The sequence below is a fragment of the Pipistrellus hanaki genome (genome assembly GCF_964339955.1).
Source record: "Pipistrellus hanaki genome assembly, chromosome: 1".
In the NCBI taxonomy this organism is placed as follows: Eukaryota; Metazoa; Chordata; class Mammalia; order Chiroptera; family Vespertilionidae; genus Pipistrellus; species Pipistrellus hanaki.
The window spans coordinates 105,709,154-105,730,077 of NC_140503.1; the positions used below are offsets into that span (position 1 = coordinate 105,709,154).

Consider the following 20,924-nt stretch of genomic DNA (forward strand, 5'->3'; position numbering starts at 1 on the left):
TTATAGAAATAGAGAATCCAGAAATCATTCTAGTATAGGAATGATTTCAAAGAAGTACAGTGTATTCAATAGATGTTTGATAACCTGGATTATACTCTATTAGTAGATTATTAAGATTCTAAAACAATACATGTATTGTATGAGAATAAGTTTGTTTCAAACTAAATTTAAAAATAGTCCTAACTAATATAGACAGCAATTTATGTGAAATTAAAAAAGTAAATGTCAATGTGGACTTTTAACCATATCGCTTAAAACAATAAAACAGATAAAAGACAGTTGTTTTTTGTGTGATTTTAAAATCACAGAGATTTGTCTAGAAGAGATGGTCCTTATTTTTTTATTCAAACAATTTTGTTTTACAGAGAAACTGATTTTTCTAGGGTCACAGGTAATGTCCAATTGAACATTAGAAGCCTTGGCACCTGACTTCTATTGGCCCAGGGCTATTAGTTGTTAAATACCAAAGAGGTAAAAACCAGAACAGGCAAGGTTATGCTGTTATAACAACTTCACAGCTTACACTGGCTTACAATAAGAAAAGTTTATTTCTTGATCATGTAGAGAACTCTACAACTGTCCTCCATAAATTGGCTAAGTACTCCTAGGTATTGTGATCTGATAGTATCTCCAACTCATCATATGCTTCCACAATGACCATGGGAGAAAGGCATGAAAAAGTCACAAGTAAGTTTTTAAATGCTTCTGACTGGAAATTATATACATTATTTCTGCTCACATCTCATGGGTCAAAGCAAATTGCATGACCACATCTAACTGCAAGAGGAAATGAATTATCATTTTTCCATATGTCAAAAAAAGGAGCAGAACCAGAACACATTGGTAAGCATTAGTAACGGGGACCACATCATCAGAGTGAGAAAAAAAACTCTCACTTCTGCTTCAAATAGGCGATTCTACTTTTTGGAGAGCAAATTATAAATAAGTTCATTTTAAGCCAACTAAATGTGGGTCTGAGGTGAAGACTTTAGGCATTGTGTCTGTTTCAGAATTGTGAACATACAGCCTTAAAAATAAAAAGAAGAAAATCCTGTCTCCCAGAATTTTCTATACAATGGTCCATGTTCTAGCCTCTCAAAATATGTTTTGTCTTTTATTGAATAATTGTGAAAATATCTGAAGACATGCAGTATCATCCTTATGTCTACTTTTAGATTCTGATTAGATCAACCAATATATCAGGATCTCTAATTTCTCCAGTTTCTGTCATTCACGTGCTTTATTAGAATAAAATAAATATTGTCATTATCATCTAGTCATTAATCACAAATGTTAAATAGAATTGGCCCGAGGAAAAGCCTCATAGCCTACAAGTACAGATTTCTCTATAGACTGGCATTAATCAATTAATCCATGTTCTATAGGTTTGCCTGAACCACAAATCCATTTAACCATGTTGTCATAGAATTTATCCAAAGTGATCTCATAAAAGACTTGTCAAATACTTTGCTTAACTACCAAACACTGTGTCTATAGCACTCTTCTGAAAGGGACTATTTATAATATCTAAAATAGAAAAATGACTTCGGTGTAAATTGTTTTTAGTGAACTAATGCTGCCTCCTAGTGATCAATTCCTTAAGTATTCAGAACCCCTCATAATAATCTAATGTAGTTTTCTTTCATAATCAACATCAAATTTATTATTACAATTTGTGGAATTTACATTCTTCCCTTCTTTGGTAAAAAGACAGATTGGTTTACCTTACTTTCTGCTGCTCCATTATTCAACACTGCTTCTCAGAAATAACTTTCAGTGGTTTACCAATTAATTCACTATGTTTATTCAGTGTTCTAGATCAAGGATTGGTGAACTCTAGCCCATAGACCAAATCTAATCTGCCATCTGCTTTTGTAAATGACGTTTTGCTGGAACACAGCCATGCTCATTTACTTATGAATTGTATATGCCTGCTCTCACACCACAATGGCAGAGCTGAGTAGTTTTCAATAGAGCTTGCATAACCCCAAAAGCCTAATTAGGTCCTTGTAGATAATGTTTGTCAGCCCCTGCTCTAGATGGGTCTGAATTCAAACTTATTTATTCACCTGTTGTAGGCCTCACTTTTACCTTATTATTTATTTCTATTCTTTGCATACTAAAAGTCATTCTTGATAACAAAGCAAAACAGGCATTGAAGCCAACAACTCATATTATTGATACCTCTTAGCACCACATTATCTCTCGCCACTCCTCTGGATCGGACCCCTAGAAGCTCTCAACCCTGACTATCTCCCTGCTTCTCATCTCACCACCCAACCCATCCTCCCCAATTCATCCTCTGGGCTGCTACTCAGAGAGATAATCTTTTTCATAGGTAATTCCAACTTAACTACCTTAAACTCTTCAAGAGCTTCTTATTATGATCATGACAAAAATCTAACCACTTTATTATGATATAAAATGCCTTTCATGGCCTAGTCCTTGCCTGTCAGATATCCTTTGCTCCTGCTAGTCTTTCCCATGTACTCGCTGCTCAGACATGTTGAACTGTCATCAGTTGCTATAGTCTCTCAGCACCGCTCTGCATTTTGCACACCTCTCTCTCCATGGAACATTCTTCACAAATACTTCCTCCTTCTTCTTTGCCACTCTTCAAAACTCAAGTATTTTCTCCTTTGGAACTTATCCTATTTCTCTGATAGGAGTACTTTGCTCTTTGATATGATTGTGCTGTGTGTGTGTGTGTGTGTGTATATAAATACACATATCCATCCATCAATCTATCTTATCTTACTAGTCATTTTGAATTATAATCAGGCTGCATGACTGCCTCTGCACTAGACTGTAAGTTAATGGGAGACAGAAATTATAAGCCTGATCTTATCATATCTAGTATCTAACATAGACCCTAGTACAGAAACTTTTCAGTTCTAAGTGACTAAGAATGTCTCAAAGTTTTTCACAGTGCCTCTAAGTAAAAGGAAATGTGCTAAAGCTCTGTTTACTATAACTAGGAAGAAACTTAATAAGTCTTCATGTTCTAGCAACTTAGTAGCCAGTGGAAAACAATAATACATATAAACTGAAAGAAAAAATATAACACTATTAAATAACCACAATTATTTACCAATGGAACATGTGTACCTGTGGGCACTAGAAAACTTCTATAACCCTGGAATTAGATTGGACACTGCTATCTTCATTTCCTGTTCCATATTACCAGTAATTTGACATGGCATTTGTTTTGATGACAATAACCACTGAAAAATCAGCTTTGAAAAGATATGTTGTCAAAGAGAGAAATATAGTGTGATCTAATGTTGAAATGGTAAACTACCTTGAGCTGGAAGTTTTTCAGTAACTCATAGATACCAAATATCACTGTGTTTTCCTTAAAACTAAAAAGTGTTCCACAGTGCCCCTGTGAGTTCACTACAGCATCTTTGGCATACAGCCCTTGTTCATAGAAATTTATTAGATATTTGTGTAATTCACGTCAGCTAGAATGTTTACATTATAAATTACGTAAAATTCAAGCAAGATATCACTTTTAAAGAGAAAAAATATTATAGAACAGGAGTCAGCAAAGTTTTCTAGTAAGATGGTAAATATTTTAGGCTTATAGACCATATAGTTTCTTTAGTAACTACTCAATTTTACTATTGCAGCATCAAAACAGACATAGTATATAATTGTGTTATAGGCAGTTAGACACACCTGAGAAGAGCAAGGAAGATGGGCCAGATACAAAAGATCACCAAGGCAGAAAGCCTCAGATGCAAAGAAGCAAAACTGGGAAAACAAGAACCTCGCCTCCAGGATAACCTATCCTCCCCTAGCATATCACTAGTCCTTTAGTTGGACCAACCTAACCTTTCATATTGTTGGCCTTGCAGTTCAGACCCCCTGACATTTCATATCACTGGCAATGTGGTTTAGGCCCCCTGTCCTTGACTTCCCTAAAGATAAGATCTAGGCCTCAGTTGTATTTCAGCTCCAAGCCCAGAAAAGCAGTAAAGCAGACAAATGATGCCCTCACTGCCTCAAGACCGGCTGCATTGAATAATGATACCCTGCCCTGGCACCAACTAATCAGTGAAGACTACCACCCTGAAAGAGCACATTTATAAACTAATGACTATTCTATTGAGACCCTCTCCTGAGATTTCCCCTAAGATATCCACCTGCAAGAGGGAGAGAAATTTGTTCAGGATAAATGACCCAAATGCAAGCTCTCATCTAGGGGAGCATGCTCATGCTATTCCCTTTCCCTTTCTTCCCTCTAGGACTCCGGGAGACTATGGGCAGCAGCGGCTGGTCCCGGGCTAATCCCTTGAACCTGTTTCTGAGGCTGCCTTTTCTCTGACTTCTCAGTGAACCAAAGCAGTCCAGCCTAGTCTCTCCTATTACTTCTGCTATGCCCTTTCTTGTTTCACTGTCTTAAGTATGTTTTCACTGTGGCCAATAAATTGTTACTTACTTTACTTTGCCTTTTCTCTTGATTGAAATATTTTTTTTCAAGAAGACAAAAACTGTGGTCTCATTGTCTCACCAGGAACAAATAAATGAACATGACTGTGTTCCAATCTAACTTTTTTACAAAAACGATAGGCTAGCTCATAGGCATTGTATGCCAATCCCATTACTGCAAGTCTTTAAAAGTTATATTCTTTCCACACTAAAGTTATTATAAAATTATAAACAAAAATTAAACTAAACTAAATAACATGGTCCATCCCAACATAAATATATTGAAATTTTTATGAGGAATTGGATTATAAAAATAAAAATAAATAAATAAATAAAGCAGTAACTTTACATGGAGAAGCCTGGCAGACATCATCTTAATTAAAGTGAACAATATCAATAAAGGGATAAAAAAAAATTACACATCACTCTACAGGATGCAAAGAGAAGAATGCAAAATCACTTGTGAAATTTATTCCAAAGATTTGTAGCTAAAAATTAATCATGAGGAAACATGAAAAAAAAAAAAAACACACAAAAAAACCCCACAAAACCCAACACCTGAATTGAGGGTCATTCTACAATATAACTGATCTGTAATCTTCATAAATACCAAAGTCATGAAATAAAATAAAATAAAATTAAGACACTGTGTCTGAAAAAGAGACATGACAATAAAATCTATGTAATGTGAAAGGACCAAATTCTGCCACCCAAAGCTGTTTTCCGATGTACTGATTTTAAGGTGTTTATTACGAAACAAAAGAATCAGAAAGAACCTTTGACCCTCCCCCTTTTCTATTCAAGAGATTCAGATAAAGAAACCTGTTTCAGGAAGGAGATCTCAGTATGTTGCCTTACCCTAATTTGAAGTGAGTATGGTCAATAAGAGACCTTCAGGCAGGTGGGTACTCCCTGTGTCCTACTGTTTCTGAGTCAACTGGCTAGGATTTTACTGCAAGTGTGTTCCCTCTTTCTCAACTATCTATAAATCACCCATTCTTATTTCTGAAATCCCCCATTTCCTCCCACCCCTTCTCCTTTGTCCAAAAATGTTTTATATATCCAATGTTGCCTCATTGTCTTTGGAATTTTCATGTAATTCTCATGCCTATGTAAATTCCCCTTGCACATATATTAAACTTTTATAATCTCCGATTAATCTGTATCTGTTTGGTTATTGGACAAGCCAGAAGAAGGAAAAGTGTTAATATTTTTTTAAGCCCCCACAAATGAATAATTCCAAACTGGATCATTTTGCTAGACAGAATATTGTTGATACTAGAGGTCAGGTATATGAAATTCATGAGAGACTCTCCTCAGCCCTGCCTGCTGTCATTTGGTCCCACCAGCCTCTCCAATCTGGGACCCCTCGGAGGATGTCTGACTGTGGGTTTAGGCCTAATCCTGGGAGTCAGACCTAAACCAGCAGTCAGACATCCCTCTCACAATCCCAGACTACTGGCTCCTAACTGCTTACCTGCCTGCCTGCCTGATCACCCCTAACTGCCCCGCCCCCCTTGCTGGCCTGGTAACCCCCAACTGCTCCCCTGCTGGCCTAGTTGCCCCCAAAATGCCCCCCCTTCCAACTTGGTCACCCCTAATGCCCCCCCTCCACCGTCCTGGTTGCCGTTCATTGCCCCCCTGGTTGCCCTGAACTGCCCCCTCCCCCGGCCTGGTCGCCCCACGCAGCCTGCTGTTCAGTCATTTGGTCATCCCTCACTAACACACCTGCCGGCCTGGTCGCCCCACACAGCCTGTTTGGTCATCCGTTCAGTTGTTTCAGTGGCGACGGTCGCTTAAGCTTTTATATATAGACTAGAGGCCAGGTGCATGAAATTTGTGCATGGGGTGGGAGGTATCCCTTAGCCCATGCACCCTCTCTAATCTGGGACCCCTCAAGGGATGTCCGACTGCTTGTTTAGACCTGATCCTGGTGGATCCGATCCATTGATGTCCGACTTTGTACAGTATGTACAACTTCTCTGTAACTTTAAGATTGTTTACATGTAAGAGTTTTTTAAATTTCTAAAATAAACAATGGAAGAGCAGATGCGAAGGACTGCTGCTCTGTATTTAGCTGAACAGCTAGCCCTGCTCCCACCCCAGTGGCTTCCAACTGCTCACCTGCCTGCCTTCCTAATTGCCCCTAACCACTTCTGCTTGCCAGCCTGATCAATCCCTAACCACTCCCCTACCACCCTGATTGATGTCTAACTGCTCCCCTGCCAGCCTATTTGCCCCCAACTTCCCTCCTCTGCTGGCCTGCTCACCCCTAACTGCCCTCCCCTGCAGGGTTGATCTCTCCAAACTGCCCTCCTTTGCAGGCCTGGTCCCTCTCAATTGCCCTTTCCTACTGGCCATCTTGTGTCCACATTGGGGAAGGATCTTTGACCACATGGGGCAGCCATCTTGTGTGCTAGAGTGATGGTCAATTTGCATATTACTCTTTTATTAGATAGGATAGAGGCCTGGTACATGGGGGGGGGGGGGGGCAGGCAGCTGGTTTGCCCTGAAGGGTGTCCCAGATAAGGGTGGCTGTTCTCTTGGGGCATGGGGCAGCCTGGGCAAGAGACCTGCTGTGGTTTGCAGGCTGGCCACACCCCCCAGCAACCCAAGCAGAGGCCCTGGTATCTGGTATTTATCTTCTGTAATTGAAACTTTGTAACCTGGAGCGGAGCCAAGCTTCCTGCTGGCTCTGTGACAGCAGCCATTTCTGTTGGAATTTATGTATCTTCTATAATTGAAACTTTGTAGCCTGAAGTGAAGGCTTGAGCTGGCCAGGGCTGCAGAAGTTTGGCTCCTGCATTGCCTGGGGCAACCCTAGCCTCCCGCTCTTTCCAGCTCCATGGCTGCTGCCATTTCTGTTTGGATTTGTGTATCTTCTATGATTGAAACTTTAAAGCCTTGAGTGGAAGCCTAGGCTGGCAAGGACAGGTGGAAAGCTTGATTTCCTCCATTGCCTGGGAAATCCAAGCCTCCCTCCTGCTCTCTGTGGCTACAGCCATTTTGGTTGGGGTTAATTTGCATACTCACTCTGACTAGCTGGCGGATGTTGCTTGTGGGTGTAGCGGAGTAATGGTTGGTTAATTTGCATGTTATTCTTTTAATAGATAAGATTGGTAAAACTGAAAGTGGTTTTAGAATTTGACACTAGTAATTATTCCATATTCTTTTCCTAATTTCATTGGTTATATTTTATTTACACAGGAGAATGTCTTTTCTTATATGATACGCACACTAAAGTGTCCAGGGTTGTTGAGGAATCAAGTCAGCAACTTACTCTCAAATGATTCTGTTACAGTAGGCACCTAGTAAGATATTAACAAAAGAGAAGGAAGCCAGACATCTAATTAAGTTGATTTAACCAGGAGTCTTTGACTTCTAGGCACAGATGATAGCTGAATTGCCCTGCCAATGGGGATAAACTTCTCTTCTTCCTCTGAGTAGAGAGGAAAAACCAGCGTTCCAATCTCCCCAGGGAATTACCAGTCCTTTCCCACAGATTAAACCTAGGGAAGAGGTAAAACAGAGAGGGGGAAATTCCTCTGCTGAGGCATGCAAAGAAGCCAGATGATGAGGTAAAACTATGAGGCATGCGTAGTAGAAGCCAAAATGGCCACCCTAAAGGAGAGGAGTCTAGCCTGGGAAAAGGACAAGATAGGATAGTGGTATGGAACCCTGGAAGATTAAGGAAAAGGATTGGATAGGGAGAGGGCCCAGCACAAGCCAGAGGAGAATTAGGAACAAATTGGAGCATTTGAAAGATAGCTTGCTCTCTCCCATGCCCAAGAAAACATAATCAAAGCTGAACAAAGTCTCAAGGTACACAATGTCTCACTGGTGCTAGACTATTAGAGCCTTGAATGCCAGAGTAATGGCACAGGAGGTCCTCACCCTTCTCCTGAGTGAGCACAAGTGTGGACATGTGGCTCCACAGTGAGATGAAGCTGACCCACCTGGTCATGAATGAGGCAGTATAGCAGCTTCTGCAGGAGCATCTATGCTGTGCATGCCTTTCCAATAAATCTTGCCACTATACCTCAACTCCTCCTATGTATAAGCCCCAAAATGCTTTTTCTGCAACTTTGCAAGGACCCATTTCCAGACTGGCCGGGGAGACCTGCCTTGGTCCTGGTCCATGTCTGACAACAGTATAAGAAGAAAAAAAAAGTTTTTTGTACAATATGTACAACTTCTCTGTAACTTTGAGATTGTTTCCATGTAAGAGTTTTTTAAATTTCTAAAATAAACAGTGGAAGGGCAGATGCAAAGGACTGCTGCTCTGTATTTAGCTGAACAGCTAGCCCTGCTCCCACCCCAGGTGATTTTCCCTCATTTCCTCACCAGGCAAACATACTCTATGGACTGTACAAAAACAGTGACTATATACAGTTTTATTCTCCTTTATTTAAGGCATAGAAGTGGGTAAATATCACTGAACCAGCAAATCTTTATTGAACATTATTATATTTTCTGCATTGAGTGAGATAGAGAAGAAAAGAAACATGTACAGAACACTGGTATGTATTAAACAAAGAAAAAGAAGAATGGTTTCTGCTCTGTAAGGATATTAGTTATGTAGACAAGACTGATATAAATTCACTATAAGAAGCACAATACAGTAAAACCTTTATATAATGGACTCATTTGGTTGAGGGGATGTCCATTAAAGCCAATAATCTGTTACATAATAAAGCAGGTTTCCCAAATGCACATGTTAAAAAATTGGCAAATTAGTTGGTTTACCCATTTTCACTTATCTATAAAAATAAAAGCATAATATGCTAATTAGACTGGTGTCCTTCCAGACGACACACTGGGGCTGGAGGTAGGCCCGGGTCCTGGGTGCCTGCCAGCAGCCAGAGTGAAGCCTGGGTTCTGTGTGCCAAAGGGAAGCTGGTATCAGCAGCCAGGAGAAGGAAGGACTACTCTTGCATGAATTTTGTGCATCAGGTCTCTAGTGTAGACATGTTGTGTAATTAAAGTTAAGTATGTATAAAAAGTTTAATTTCAGCCGAAGCCGGTTTGGCTCAGTGGTAGAGTGTCAGTCTGCGGACTGAAGGGTCCCAGGTTCGATTCTGGTCAAGGGCATGCACATTGGTTGTGGGCACATCCCCGGTAGGGGGTGTGCAAGAGGCAGCTGGTCAATGTTTCTCTCTCATCGATGTTTCTAGCTCTCTATCTCTCTCCCTTCCTCTCTGTAAAAACTCAATAATATATATAAAAGTTTAATTTCACAGAAAAGTTTTCTGTATGTATTACAGAAATTTTAAATTTAAGCTGAATAGATCTAATAAATGCATGCATTCACCCATCATTGAGAGTAAACAAATGCACACAGCTGGGGCATGGCTCAGTGCACATCGGAATATCAGCTGGCATGTGTTAAACTGACACAGAAAATCATGCCATGCGAAAACAGAACCAATTATCTCACATGATTTGATGTGATTGATAATGATTTGCCCAACATTGTTTAAGAGCTGTAGACTATAGTGGTAGACATGTAATATTTATTTATGTTGGTGAAATTACTACAGTGTTTTTTCCACCATACGACCTAATTACTAAAATTTGTTAAAAAATTATAGGGAATTAAAAAACAACAACAACCTGTTAGTTCAATTGTAATCAAATCTTGGTTAAAAGCATTTAAAAATTAACAGGGTGCTAATTTTCACATATGACATACAGACCAGAAATTCTGTCTAAATCCAAAGTCTGTTAAATTTAGGTCCACAAAATGAAGGGTTTATTGTACATATTGTAATTAAGTACTAATTTATATAAATGGGTTAGCTTCACCTCTTACCCCACTCATACCAACTTCCTCAGGAAGAACAATGAAAAGTAACCAAAATGCCTAATTAAGAAAGACATGTCTTTAGGATAAAGTATGAAACAATGTTGACAGTATATATCTGAACAAACTGAGAGAACAAAGAACCCTGCTGGAACAAAGAGATAGGCAGAACTTACCAGATCCCTGGTATTCATGAATTCATCAAAACTAGCCATCTTATCTGTCCATGATACTGCTGAGATAGAGGTGTAAACTGCACACATTGTGAAGCTGTGTACAGGCCATGAGTCAACTGACAATTGAATAAACTTAGCTGATTACTCAAGATGCAATTAAAATTGGAAGCATTAATAAGAAAACAAGTAGAAGCTTAGGTCTGAGATTATTAAAAGGACTTTTCTGAGTAAGTAAAATATTAAAATTAACTTGGGATGAAATGAAACCAAGTTCTTCCAGAACTTCTTGGAGCCAAAATATGCTAATGTACTTGTATATCAATAAACAAGATATCATATGCAGCATTTCACTCAGATGAGGTACCATATCAAAACTTCTAAGTATTGTAGAATAGGTAGAGTGGAGTAGAACGAATAAGAAAAGAAATAATTATTTTGAGAGGTTTAGCATCAAAAACAACTCCGTATGATACCTTGTAGTAGCCTCACCCTGTTCAAAGGTTTGTTCAATACTTTAGTTTACCTTCCTAATAACTAACAACATAATACAATTATGATCCCCATTTTACTTTGAGAAAATGAGGTATATAGTCTACGGCCATACCACCCTGAACGCGCCCGATCTCATCTGATCTCGGAAGCTAAGCAGGGTCGGGCCTGGTTAGTACTTGGATGGGAGAGAAAATTAGGTATATAAAGGTTAAGGAAACTGCTAAAGGTATACAACTAGAAAATAGTCACAAACCCAAGGTTTCTTAGATTTTTTCCTAAGTTTTCTTCTAGAAGTTTTCTAGTCTTATATTTTATATTTAGGTCTATAATCGATTTTCAGTTAATTCAGTGAAAGGTATAATGTCTATGTCTAGATTCACTTTTACCTCAGAGCTCATCTTAATCAGTTGGCTCCTATGTCCCTTAAACAGTTTGGCTCCAGGACCCACTTTCTTAACCATTATGTTCTTAACCATTGCTGATGGAATTTTTACCCATTACAAAATAAATTATTAGTTGGATATTAAGCAAAAATGAAAAAAACAAGCATAATAATTAATTTAAATAGAAGGCTAGGAATTTAAAAAACCCTATTCAATGACATTTAGAATAGGGGAAAAGTGGTAAAAAAATATCTATAATTACATTTATGATAATACCTAGTTTATTAGAATTAAGAAGAATCCCCAATTCCCTCACGCACACTAAGGAGAACAGATTGGTAAGCGCTTGGAGGAGCTCTCACCGTGACTCTCCTTGTATCCAGCTGGCGCAGCTGCAGCATGTTCTGAAGAACGGTGTGCTTGTACCATGGCTCCTGAGCTATGGGGTTGCCATCAAAAGTAATGTCTGAGAGAGAAGGAGAATCAGCAAGGCAGCAAACACTCTCAAAACTGTAGAGACAGAAAACACTGTTATTGTGACCTTCAAAACTTTGATTTGTTTAATAGAAGTTTAAATTTATAGAAAATTTTTGAGTATAGTTCTCACATACTCTCCACCCAGTTTCCCCTATAATTAACATCTTATATTAGCTCCAGAGGCTCAGTGCACAAAATTTATGCACCGAGTGGGGAGTATCCCTCAGACCAGCCTGCACCCTCTCCAATCTGGGAACCCTTCGGGAATGTCTGACATAGGGATCGGGCCTAAACTAGCAGCCGGACATCCCTCTCACAATCCAGGTCTGCTGGCTCCTAACCACTCGTCTGCCTGCCTGATTGATGTCTAACTGCTCCCCTATCAGCCTGGTCCCTCCCAACTGCCCTCTCCTGCAAGCATGATGGATATCTAACTGCTCCCCTGCTGGTCCAATTGCCCCCAACTGCCCTCCTCTGCTGGCCCAATTGCCCCCAACTGCCCTCCCCTGACAGCCTGGGCACCCCTAACTGCCCTCCCCTGTTGGCCCAATCACCCCTAGCTGCTCTCCCCTGCTGGCCTGGGCACCCACAACTGCCCTACCCTGCCAACTATCTTGTGATGGCCATCTTGTGATGATATGGGGGCAGCCATCTTGTGATGATATGGGGTGGCCATCTTGTGTGTGAGGGTGTGAGGGTCAATTTGCATATTGCCTAGTTATTATATAGGATAGTATATTTTTAAAATAATTAATGCACTAATCCTATATAATAAAAGGCTAATATGCAAGTTTTCCCCAGATGTGGGAGTTTGACCAACCAGGAGTTATACCTGTACTGACCACCACGATCGGCATGAAACATGGTGGGCATCAGCAACACGGTGCTGGCAGTGGGCAGCAGTGGAGATGCTGCCAGCCCTGATGGGCTTCGATGAGAGCGGGACTGCAGCAGGATGGTGGAACAAGTTGAGCGTGCAGCACCAGGCCAAAGCAGGTGGGAAGGGAGGCCCTGGTTGGCAGTGGCAGCAGGCAGCCAGGGGAAGGGAGGCCCCAGCTGATAGCAGCAGCCACTAGGGACCCTACCTGTGCATGAATTTTGTGCACTGGGCCTCTAGTATTAATATATTTTTATTAACTCAAGTCCATATTTTATCCAGATTTCCTAAGCTTGTACCTACTGTCCTTATTCTGTTTCAGGACCCCATCAAGAATGTCATATTACATTTAGTTGTCATGTCAACTTAGGCTCCTTTTAGCTGGGACAGTTTCTTAGAATTTCCATCTTTTTTGACAATCTTGACATTTTGCAGCATACTTATCAGGTATTTTGTAGGATGTCCCTGTATTGGATTTGTCTGATATTTTTCTAGTGATTAGACAAAGGTTGAGGTACATATTATTAACTAACATGACATCACTGTTAAAGTTGACCTTGATGACCTGGCTAAGGAAGTATTTTTCAGGTTTCTGCAATGTGAATTTACTCTTCTCTCCCCTGAATTCATTGGAAGAAATTCATTATCAGCAGCCCATAGTTAGGGATAGGAAGTTCAGTTTCCCCTCCTTGAGGGCCAACTATCTACATAAATTATTTGAAATTTTTCTTTCTAGGAGGTTTCTCTCTCTCTCTCTCTCTCTCTCTCTCTCTCTCTCTCTCTCTCTCTCTCTCTCTCCCTCTCTCTTTTTACCATTTATTTATGTATATCAGTTTGGATTCATGAATATTTATTTTATATTTTGGATTTCAATCCAATACTACTTTATTTTTTTTAAATATATTTTTATTGATTTTTCATAGAGAGGAAGAGAGAGGGATAGAGAGTTAGAAACATCGATGAGAGAGAATCATCGATCAGCTGCCTCTTGCACACCCTGTGCCCGCAACCAAGGTACATGCCCTTGCCCGGAATCGAACCCGGGACCTTTCAGTCCACAGGCCGACGCTCTATCCACTGAGCCAAACCGGTCCCGGCTACTTTATTTTATTGTTCAAATTGTTCCGGCTTTGGCCACTGAAAGCTCTTTCATTTAGCTCCTATGTGTCTTTGACATACACCCACCATTAATGTAGGTGTGTGTGTTTCTGCGTGTGTGTGTGTGTGTGTGTGTGTGTTTCCTTACTTTCTGGCACTGCAAAATTCTCTAGGCTCATATTATATACTAGAGGCCTGATGGGATCCTTGGCCTGGCCAGGATTTGGCTAAACCCAGCTCTCTGACATCTCTCAATGGGTCCCAGATTGCAAGAGGGTGCAGGCCAGGCTGAGGGACCCCACAGGAGCACAATCAGGGCCAGGGAGGGACGTGGGAGGTTGGCCGCCAGGGAGGGACCATAGGAGGGCTCCAGGGTATGTCCAGCCTGTCTTGCTCAGTCCCAATCAGCCAGACCCCAGCAGCAAGCTAACCTACCGGTCAGAGCATCTGCTCCCTGGTGGTCAATGCATGCCATAGTGACTGGTTGACTGTCTGCCTCCTGTGGTGGGTGCATATCATAGCAAGTGGTTGAGCAGCCTTAGAATATCATTAGCATACTGCGCTTTGATTGGTTGAACAGATGACTGGACACAGCATATTAGGCTTTTTTTTGCATAGGATTATATAGGATATCCTACCCCAGTCTCAGAATCAGCCTTCTCTCCAAGGTATATGTTCCTTATATTGGGAATGGTATTAGAAACAAATATCTGCATATTTGCCACCTGCACATGTTTTCCTGTGTGTTCAATCTTGTGCCATTTTAAAAATGTTTTTGTCTTCTTATTGTTAAGTATTAAGAGTTATTTAAACACACACACACACACACACAGACACACACACACACACACACACACACACACACACACACACACACTAGAGGCCCGGTGCATGAAATTTGTGCATGGGGGCAGGATGGGGGGTGTCCCTCAGCCCAGCCTGCACCCTCTACAATCTGGGACATCCCTCTCACAATCCAGGACTGCTGGCTCCCAACTGCTCGCCTGCCTGCCTTCCTGATTGCCCCTAACTGCTTCTGCCTGCCAGCCTGATCACCCCCTAACCACTCCCATGCCAGCCTGATTGATGTCTAACTGTTCCCCTGCCAGCCTGTTTGCCCCCAACTTCCCTCCTCTGCTGGCCTGGTTACCCCTAACTGTCCTCCCCTGCAGGGTTGATTACCTCCAAATAATAAATTCTTTGGCCATGTGTTATGTTATTGCTGGGGCACTGTCCCAGAATATGGCTTACTACTGCCCTCCCTTGCAGTCCTGGTTCATCTCAACTGCCCTCTCTTACAGGCTTGGTCCCTCCCAACTGCCCTCACCTGCTGGCCATCTTGTGGTGGCCATCTTGTGTCCACATGGGGCAGGGTCTTTGAGCACACGTGGGTAGCCATCTTGTGTGTTGGAGTGATGGTCAATCTGCATATTATTCTTTTATTAGCTAGGGGTTCCCTTGGGGAATGGCGTGGTCTGGGCAAGGGGCCTGTGGTGGTTTGCAGGCCAGCCATGCCTATTGGCGACCCAAGCTGAGGCCCTGGTATCTGGAATTTATTTATCTTCTACAATTGAAACTTTGTAGCCTGGAGCAGACCCAAGCTTCCTGCTTGCTTTGTGGCTTCTGCCATTTCTGTTTGGATTTGTTTACCTTCTATAATTGAAACTTTGTATCCTTGAGTAGATATAGGGCCTTCTGGGGCCTGCCGGGGAAACCCAAGCCTCCCTTTTGGTAGCCATCTTGGTTGGGTTTATTTGCATAATCACTCTGATTGCCTGGTGGTTGTGGCTTGTGGGTGTAGCAGAGTGGTGGTTAATTTGCATATTACTCTTTTATTAGGTAAAATAATAAATTCTTTGGCCATGTGTTATGTTATTGCTGGGGCACTGTCCCAGAATATGGCTTACTACACACCTACTTTTAGGTTCAGCACACCCTATTACTTTAGAGGCCAATATGTGAAATGTCCCTCTGCCCATCTAATCAGTCACTATTACGTACACTGACCACCAGGGAGCAGATGCTCAAAGCAGGAGCTGTGAAGCTGCAGTGACTTGGCACCAGAGGTCCTCAGGTGACGCACCCCAAAACCAGAGAGGAGGGAGACCATTTCCTTGTGGGACCACATAATTACAACTTTGGCCATGGGTTATGTTGTTGCCTGGGCACTGTCTGCTCAGAATCTGGCTTTACTACACACCTGCTTTTACATTCTACACACCCTATTACTGCAATTTTGCAGCGTGCCCTCTCACACTCTGGGACCCCTCACGGGATGTTGGAGAACCAGATTCGGTCCAATCCCTGAGGGCAGGCTGAGGGATCCCGCCCTCTGTAAGGACCCCACTCACTTTACAGACACCCTTTGAGCCATAGCACCACCCCAGGGGTGGTTGTCTGGGGAGAGACCACAGAAAGTTGGCTCCAGGGTGTGTCTGTCACATATTGCCCAGTCCACCCACCAGCCACCTTTTACTTGATTTCCTTTCAATGTGCACAAATCCATACACTGGGTCACTAGTCTTCCCATAATTACCTAAACATGCCTCAAAAACTATGATGTGCATATAAATAATGGGATTTACCTTTCAGATTGTTAAACATAAGCTCTGAGGTAAAATAATGAATAACAGAGTCTTTACCTTGAATGAGAGGAAAACATACTAGAAGTATTTAAATGTGATAATAAAAACACTTTATTCTTATAAAAGACCTTGCCTCAACTTTAATTGTGAAAAAAACAGGTTTTTTTTTACTGTAACATAAATATTTTATATCACCTACCTTTTCTTAACACAGGCATAAAGGGTATTAAATATAGTGCCCAGAAAAAGAAACTACTTTTAGGTTTAAGTGTTAACATTAGTTATTTGAATATTCATTAAATGAATTTTACTAACCTCAGTTATTTAGGTATTATTTGGAAAAGAAATTATTCCTTTCTTTAATAAAAATTCCAGCAAGTTATTTTGTAGATATCAACAAGGATGGTAAAGTTTATATGGAAAATCTACGGCCTAGATTAGCAACACAAGGAACAAAGTTGGAGGACTCACATTAACCTATTTCAAGACTTAGATAAAAGTACAGTAATCAGGACAGTGTGGTATTGGTAAAAGAATAGACACATATATCAATGGGACAGAGTAGAGGGCCCAGAAACAGACTCACAAAATTATAGTCAAGTGCTCTTTGACAAAGGATCAAAGGCAACACAATAGAAATAGAACAGTCTATAAAAAAGTGAATCTAGACATAGACCCAAAACCTTTCACAAAATTAACTGAAAATTGATTATAGACCTAAATATAAAATACAAGACTAGAAAACTTAGGAGAAAATCTAGGAAACCTTGGGTTTGCAAATGTATTTTTAGATATAACACCAACATGTGATCCAAGAAAAGTAAAGTTGGTAACTTGGACATCATTAAAATTAAAAAACTTCTGCCCCGTGAAAGACATTATTAAAAGAATGAAAAGACAAGTCACAGACTGGGAGATGTATCCACTATCCTATATCTATATCTATATCTATATCTATATCTATATCTATATCTATATCTATATCTATATCTATTTCTACATCTCTATATCTATATATATAGATGGTTAATTTGCATATTACTCTTTTATTAGGTAAAATAATATATTATTTCTCTATGGGTTATGTTGTTGCTGGGGCACTGTCTGCCCAGAATATGGCTTACTACACACCTGCTTTTGTGTTCCACACACCCTATTACTGAAAATTTGCAGCGTGCCCTCTCACACTCTGGGACCCCTCACAGGATGTTGGAGAACCGGTTTCGGCCTGGTAGGCAAAAATGAGAGTTAAAGAATTTAAACTTGAAAAAAAAAATGCTGGGGTAGGAATACTTATATCTGACAAATTAGACCTCAAAGTGAAAGCCATAACAAGCAAGAAGGAAGGCTATTTCAAAATACTAAAGGGAGTAATTCAACAAGAAGATATAACTCTGGTAAACATATATGCACCCAATACTGGAGCACCCAAATACATTAAAAAAATTTATAGAAGATAACAAGGGGGAGATTGACAGCAATACAGTCATAGTAGGGGAGTTAAATGACCCACTAACACCACTGGGGGAATCCTCTAAACAGAAAATCAGGGAAGAAACATCAGTCCCAAACGACTCATTAGATCAGATGGAATTAATTGACATCTTCAGAACATTTCAATCCAAACCCAGAGAATATACATTCTTCTCAAGTGCAAATGAGTCATTTTCAAAGACAGACCACATATTGGGACACAGGCAAAGTCTCCTCAAATTCAAGAAGATAGAAATCATATCAAGCATCTTCTCAGATCACAATGGCATAAAATTAGAAATAAACTACAATAAAAACAAAGAAAAAAAATCAAACACTTAAGGCTAAATAGCATGCTATCAAACAATGATTGGGTTACCAAAGAGACAAAGAAGAAATAAAAAGTATCCTGGTAAAAAATGACAATGAAAAGACAAAAATCCAAAGTCTTTGAGATACAGTAAAACCAATCTTGAGAGGGAAGTTCATAGCTATACAGGCCTATTTGGGGAAGAAAGAAAAAATGGTAACAAATTAACCCTACAACTCAAATAATTAGAAAGAGAGCAACAAGAAAAGCCCAGTGTGAGCAGAAGAAAGGAAATAATAAAAATCAGCATGGAAATAGACAACATAGAGACAAAAAGAAAACCAAACAAACAAACAAAAGATCATAAAACTAAGAGCTGGTTCTTTGAAAGGATAAACAAGATTGATGACCCTCTAGCCAGGCTCATTAAGAAGTAGAAAGAGAAGACTCAAATAAAGAAAATCAGAAGGAAAGAGGTGAAGTAACAACCGACCTGACAGAAATACAAAGGAGTATAAAAAAAAATACTTTGAGCAACTCTATTCCAAAAAACTGGACAACCTAGACGAAATGGACATATTCTTAGAAAATTACAAGCTCCAAAAACTCAATCAGGAAGAATACAAAAAATCTGAATAGGCTAATAATAACTACCAAAGAAATTGAAGCAGTAATAAAAAATCTTCCAGAAAATATCACATAATGTCATTCATTTATGGAATATAATGAACAACATAAACTGATGAACAAAAAGAGATCCAGAGACAGAGAAGCATTGATCAGACTGTCAAACCTCAGAGAAAAGGAAGGGAAGTGTGGGGGTAAGGGAGAGATATCAACCAAAGGACTTGTATGCATGCATATAAACCTAACCAATGGACACAGACAACAGAGGGGTGAGGGAATGGGGGCTGGGGGCAATGGGAGGTTAAGGACACATATGTAATACCTTAATCAGTAAAGAAATTAAAAAAAAATCTTGCAGCAAACAAAAGTCCTGGTCCAGATAGCTTTACAGAGGAGTTCTACCAAGCATTCAAAGAAGAACTAAAACCTATCCTCCTCAGACTATTCCAAAAAAATCTGGAGGAAGGCACACTTCCAAGCTCTTTCTATGAAACCAGCATTACACAATTCCAAAACCCAATAAAGACACTACAAAAAAAGAGAGAGAGAGAAATATCACATAATCATATCAATTGATACATTTGAGAAAATCCAACATTCTTTCTTGATAAAAACTCTCAAAGTGAAAATAGAGGGATCATACCTCAACATAATTAAAGCCATAAATGACAGACCTACAGCCAACACCATACTCAATGAGCAAAAACTAAACTCATTTACCCTAAGAACAGTAACAAGACAGGATGCCTACTTTCATCACTCCTGTTCAATATAGTACTGGAAGTGCTAGCCATAGTGATCATACAAGAAGAAGACATAAAAGTCATCCAAATTGGAAAATAAGAAGTAAAACTGTCTTATTGGCAGATAACATGATACTGTACATAGAAAACCCCAAAGACTCCATCAAAAACCTATTAGACTTAATGGATGACCTTGGCAATGTAACAGGATACAAAATTAACACCCAGAAATCTATGGCCTTTTATACACCAATAATGAACTCAGAGAAAGAGAAATGGATAAAAAATCCCATTTACCATTGCACCAAAAAAATTAAGCAACCTAGGAATAAACTTACAAAGGAGGTAAAAGACCGGCACTCAGAAAACTATAGGATTTTGAAAAAATATATAGTAAGACATAAACAGATTGAAGAACATACCATGTAAATAAATTGGTAAAATAAATATCATTAAAATGTTCATAATACCCAAAACAATCTACAGATTCAATGCAATCTCCATTAAAATACCAACAGCATACTTCAAAAATCTAGAAGAAACTCTCCAAAAATTCATCTGGAATAAAAAAATATTCTGAATAGCCACAACAATCTTGAGAAAGAAGAACAAAGTTGGAGGGGTCACAATATCAGATATCAAGCTATATTACCAAGCCACAGTTCTCAAAACTGCACAAGAACAGACATAAAAACCAATGTGACAGAACAGAGAACCCAGAAATAGACACAAGCCATTATACTCAATTAATATTTGACAAAAGAGACAACAGCATACAATGGTGTCAAGATAATCTCTTTGCCGAAACCGGTTTGGCTCAGTGGATAGAGCGTCAGCCTGTGGACTGAAGGGTCCCGGGTTCGATTCTGGTCAAGGGCATGTACCTTGGTTGCGGGCACATCTTCGGTAGGGGATGTGCAAGAGGCAGCTGATCGATGTTTCTCTCTCATCGATGTTTCTAACTCTCTATCCCTCTCTCTTACTCTCTGTAAAAAATCAATAAAATATATTTTTTAAAAAAAAGAAAAAAAGAAGAAGACGATAACCTGTTCAATAAATGTTGTGGAAAATTTGGTCAGATACATGCAAAAAAAAAAAAAAAATGAAACTACATTACCAACTTACACCATACACAAAAATAAACTCAAAATGGCTAAAGGACTTAAATATAAGACAGGAAACCATAAAAATCATACAAGACTCCATAGACAGCAAAATAGCAAATATATGTTGTAGCAATATCTTTACAGACACAGCTCCTAGGGCAATGGAGACTAAGAAGAAAATAAACAAATGGGATTATATCAAAATAAAAAGCTTCTGCACAGCAAAAAGAAACCATCAACAAGACAAAAAGAAGGCCCACTGCATGGGGAATGTATTTGCCAATGATATTTCAGATAAAAGTTTAATCTCCAACATTTGCAGAGAACTCATATAACTTAA

The 20,924-nt window shown here is 39.7% G+C and overlaps 1 protein-coding gene across 9 annotated transcripts in view; it reads right to left on the reverse strand.

The window, feature by feature from the left end:
* LRRC49 (leucine rich repeat containing 49) overlaps positions 1-20,924 on the reverse strand; it is a 182,350-nt gene that overhangs the window by 78,680 nt on the left and 82,746 nt on the right. For all 9 annotated transcript variants that reach the window (XM_084885081.1, XM_084885079.1, XM_084885075.1 and 6 more), the window contains one exon: positions 11,651-11,798. In XM_084885081.1, coding sequence (XP_084741207.1) covers positions 11,651-11,798 — 148 coding nt within the window. The remainder of the gene's footprint in view (positions 1-11,650; positions 11,799-20,924) is intronic.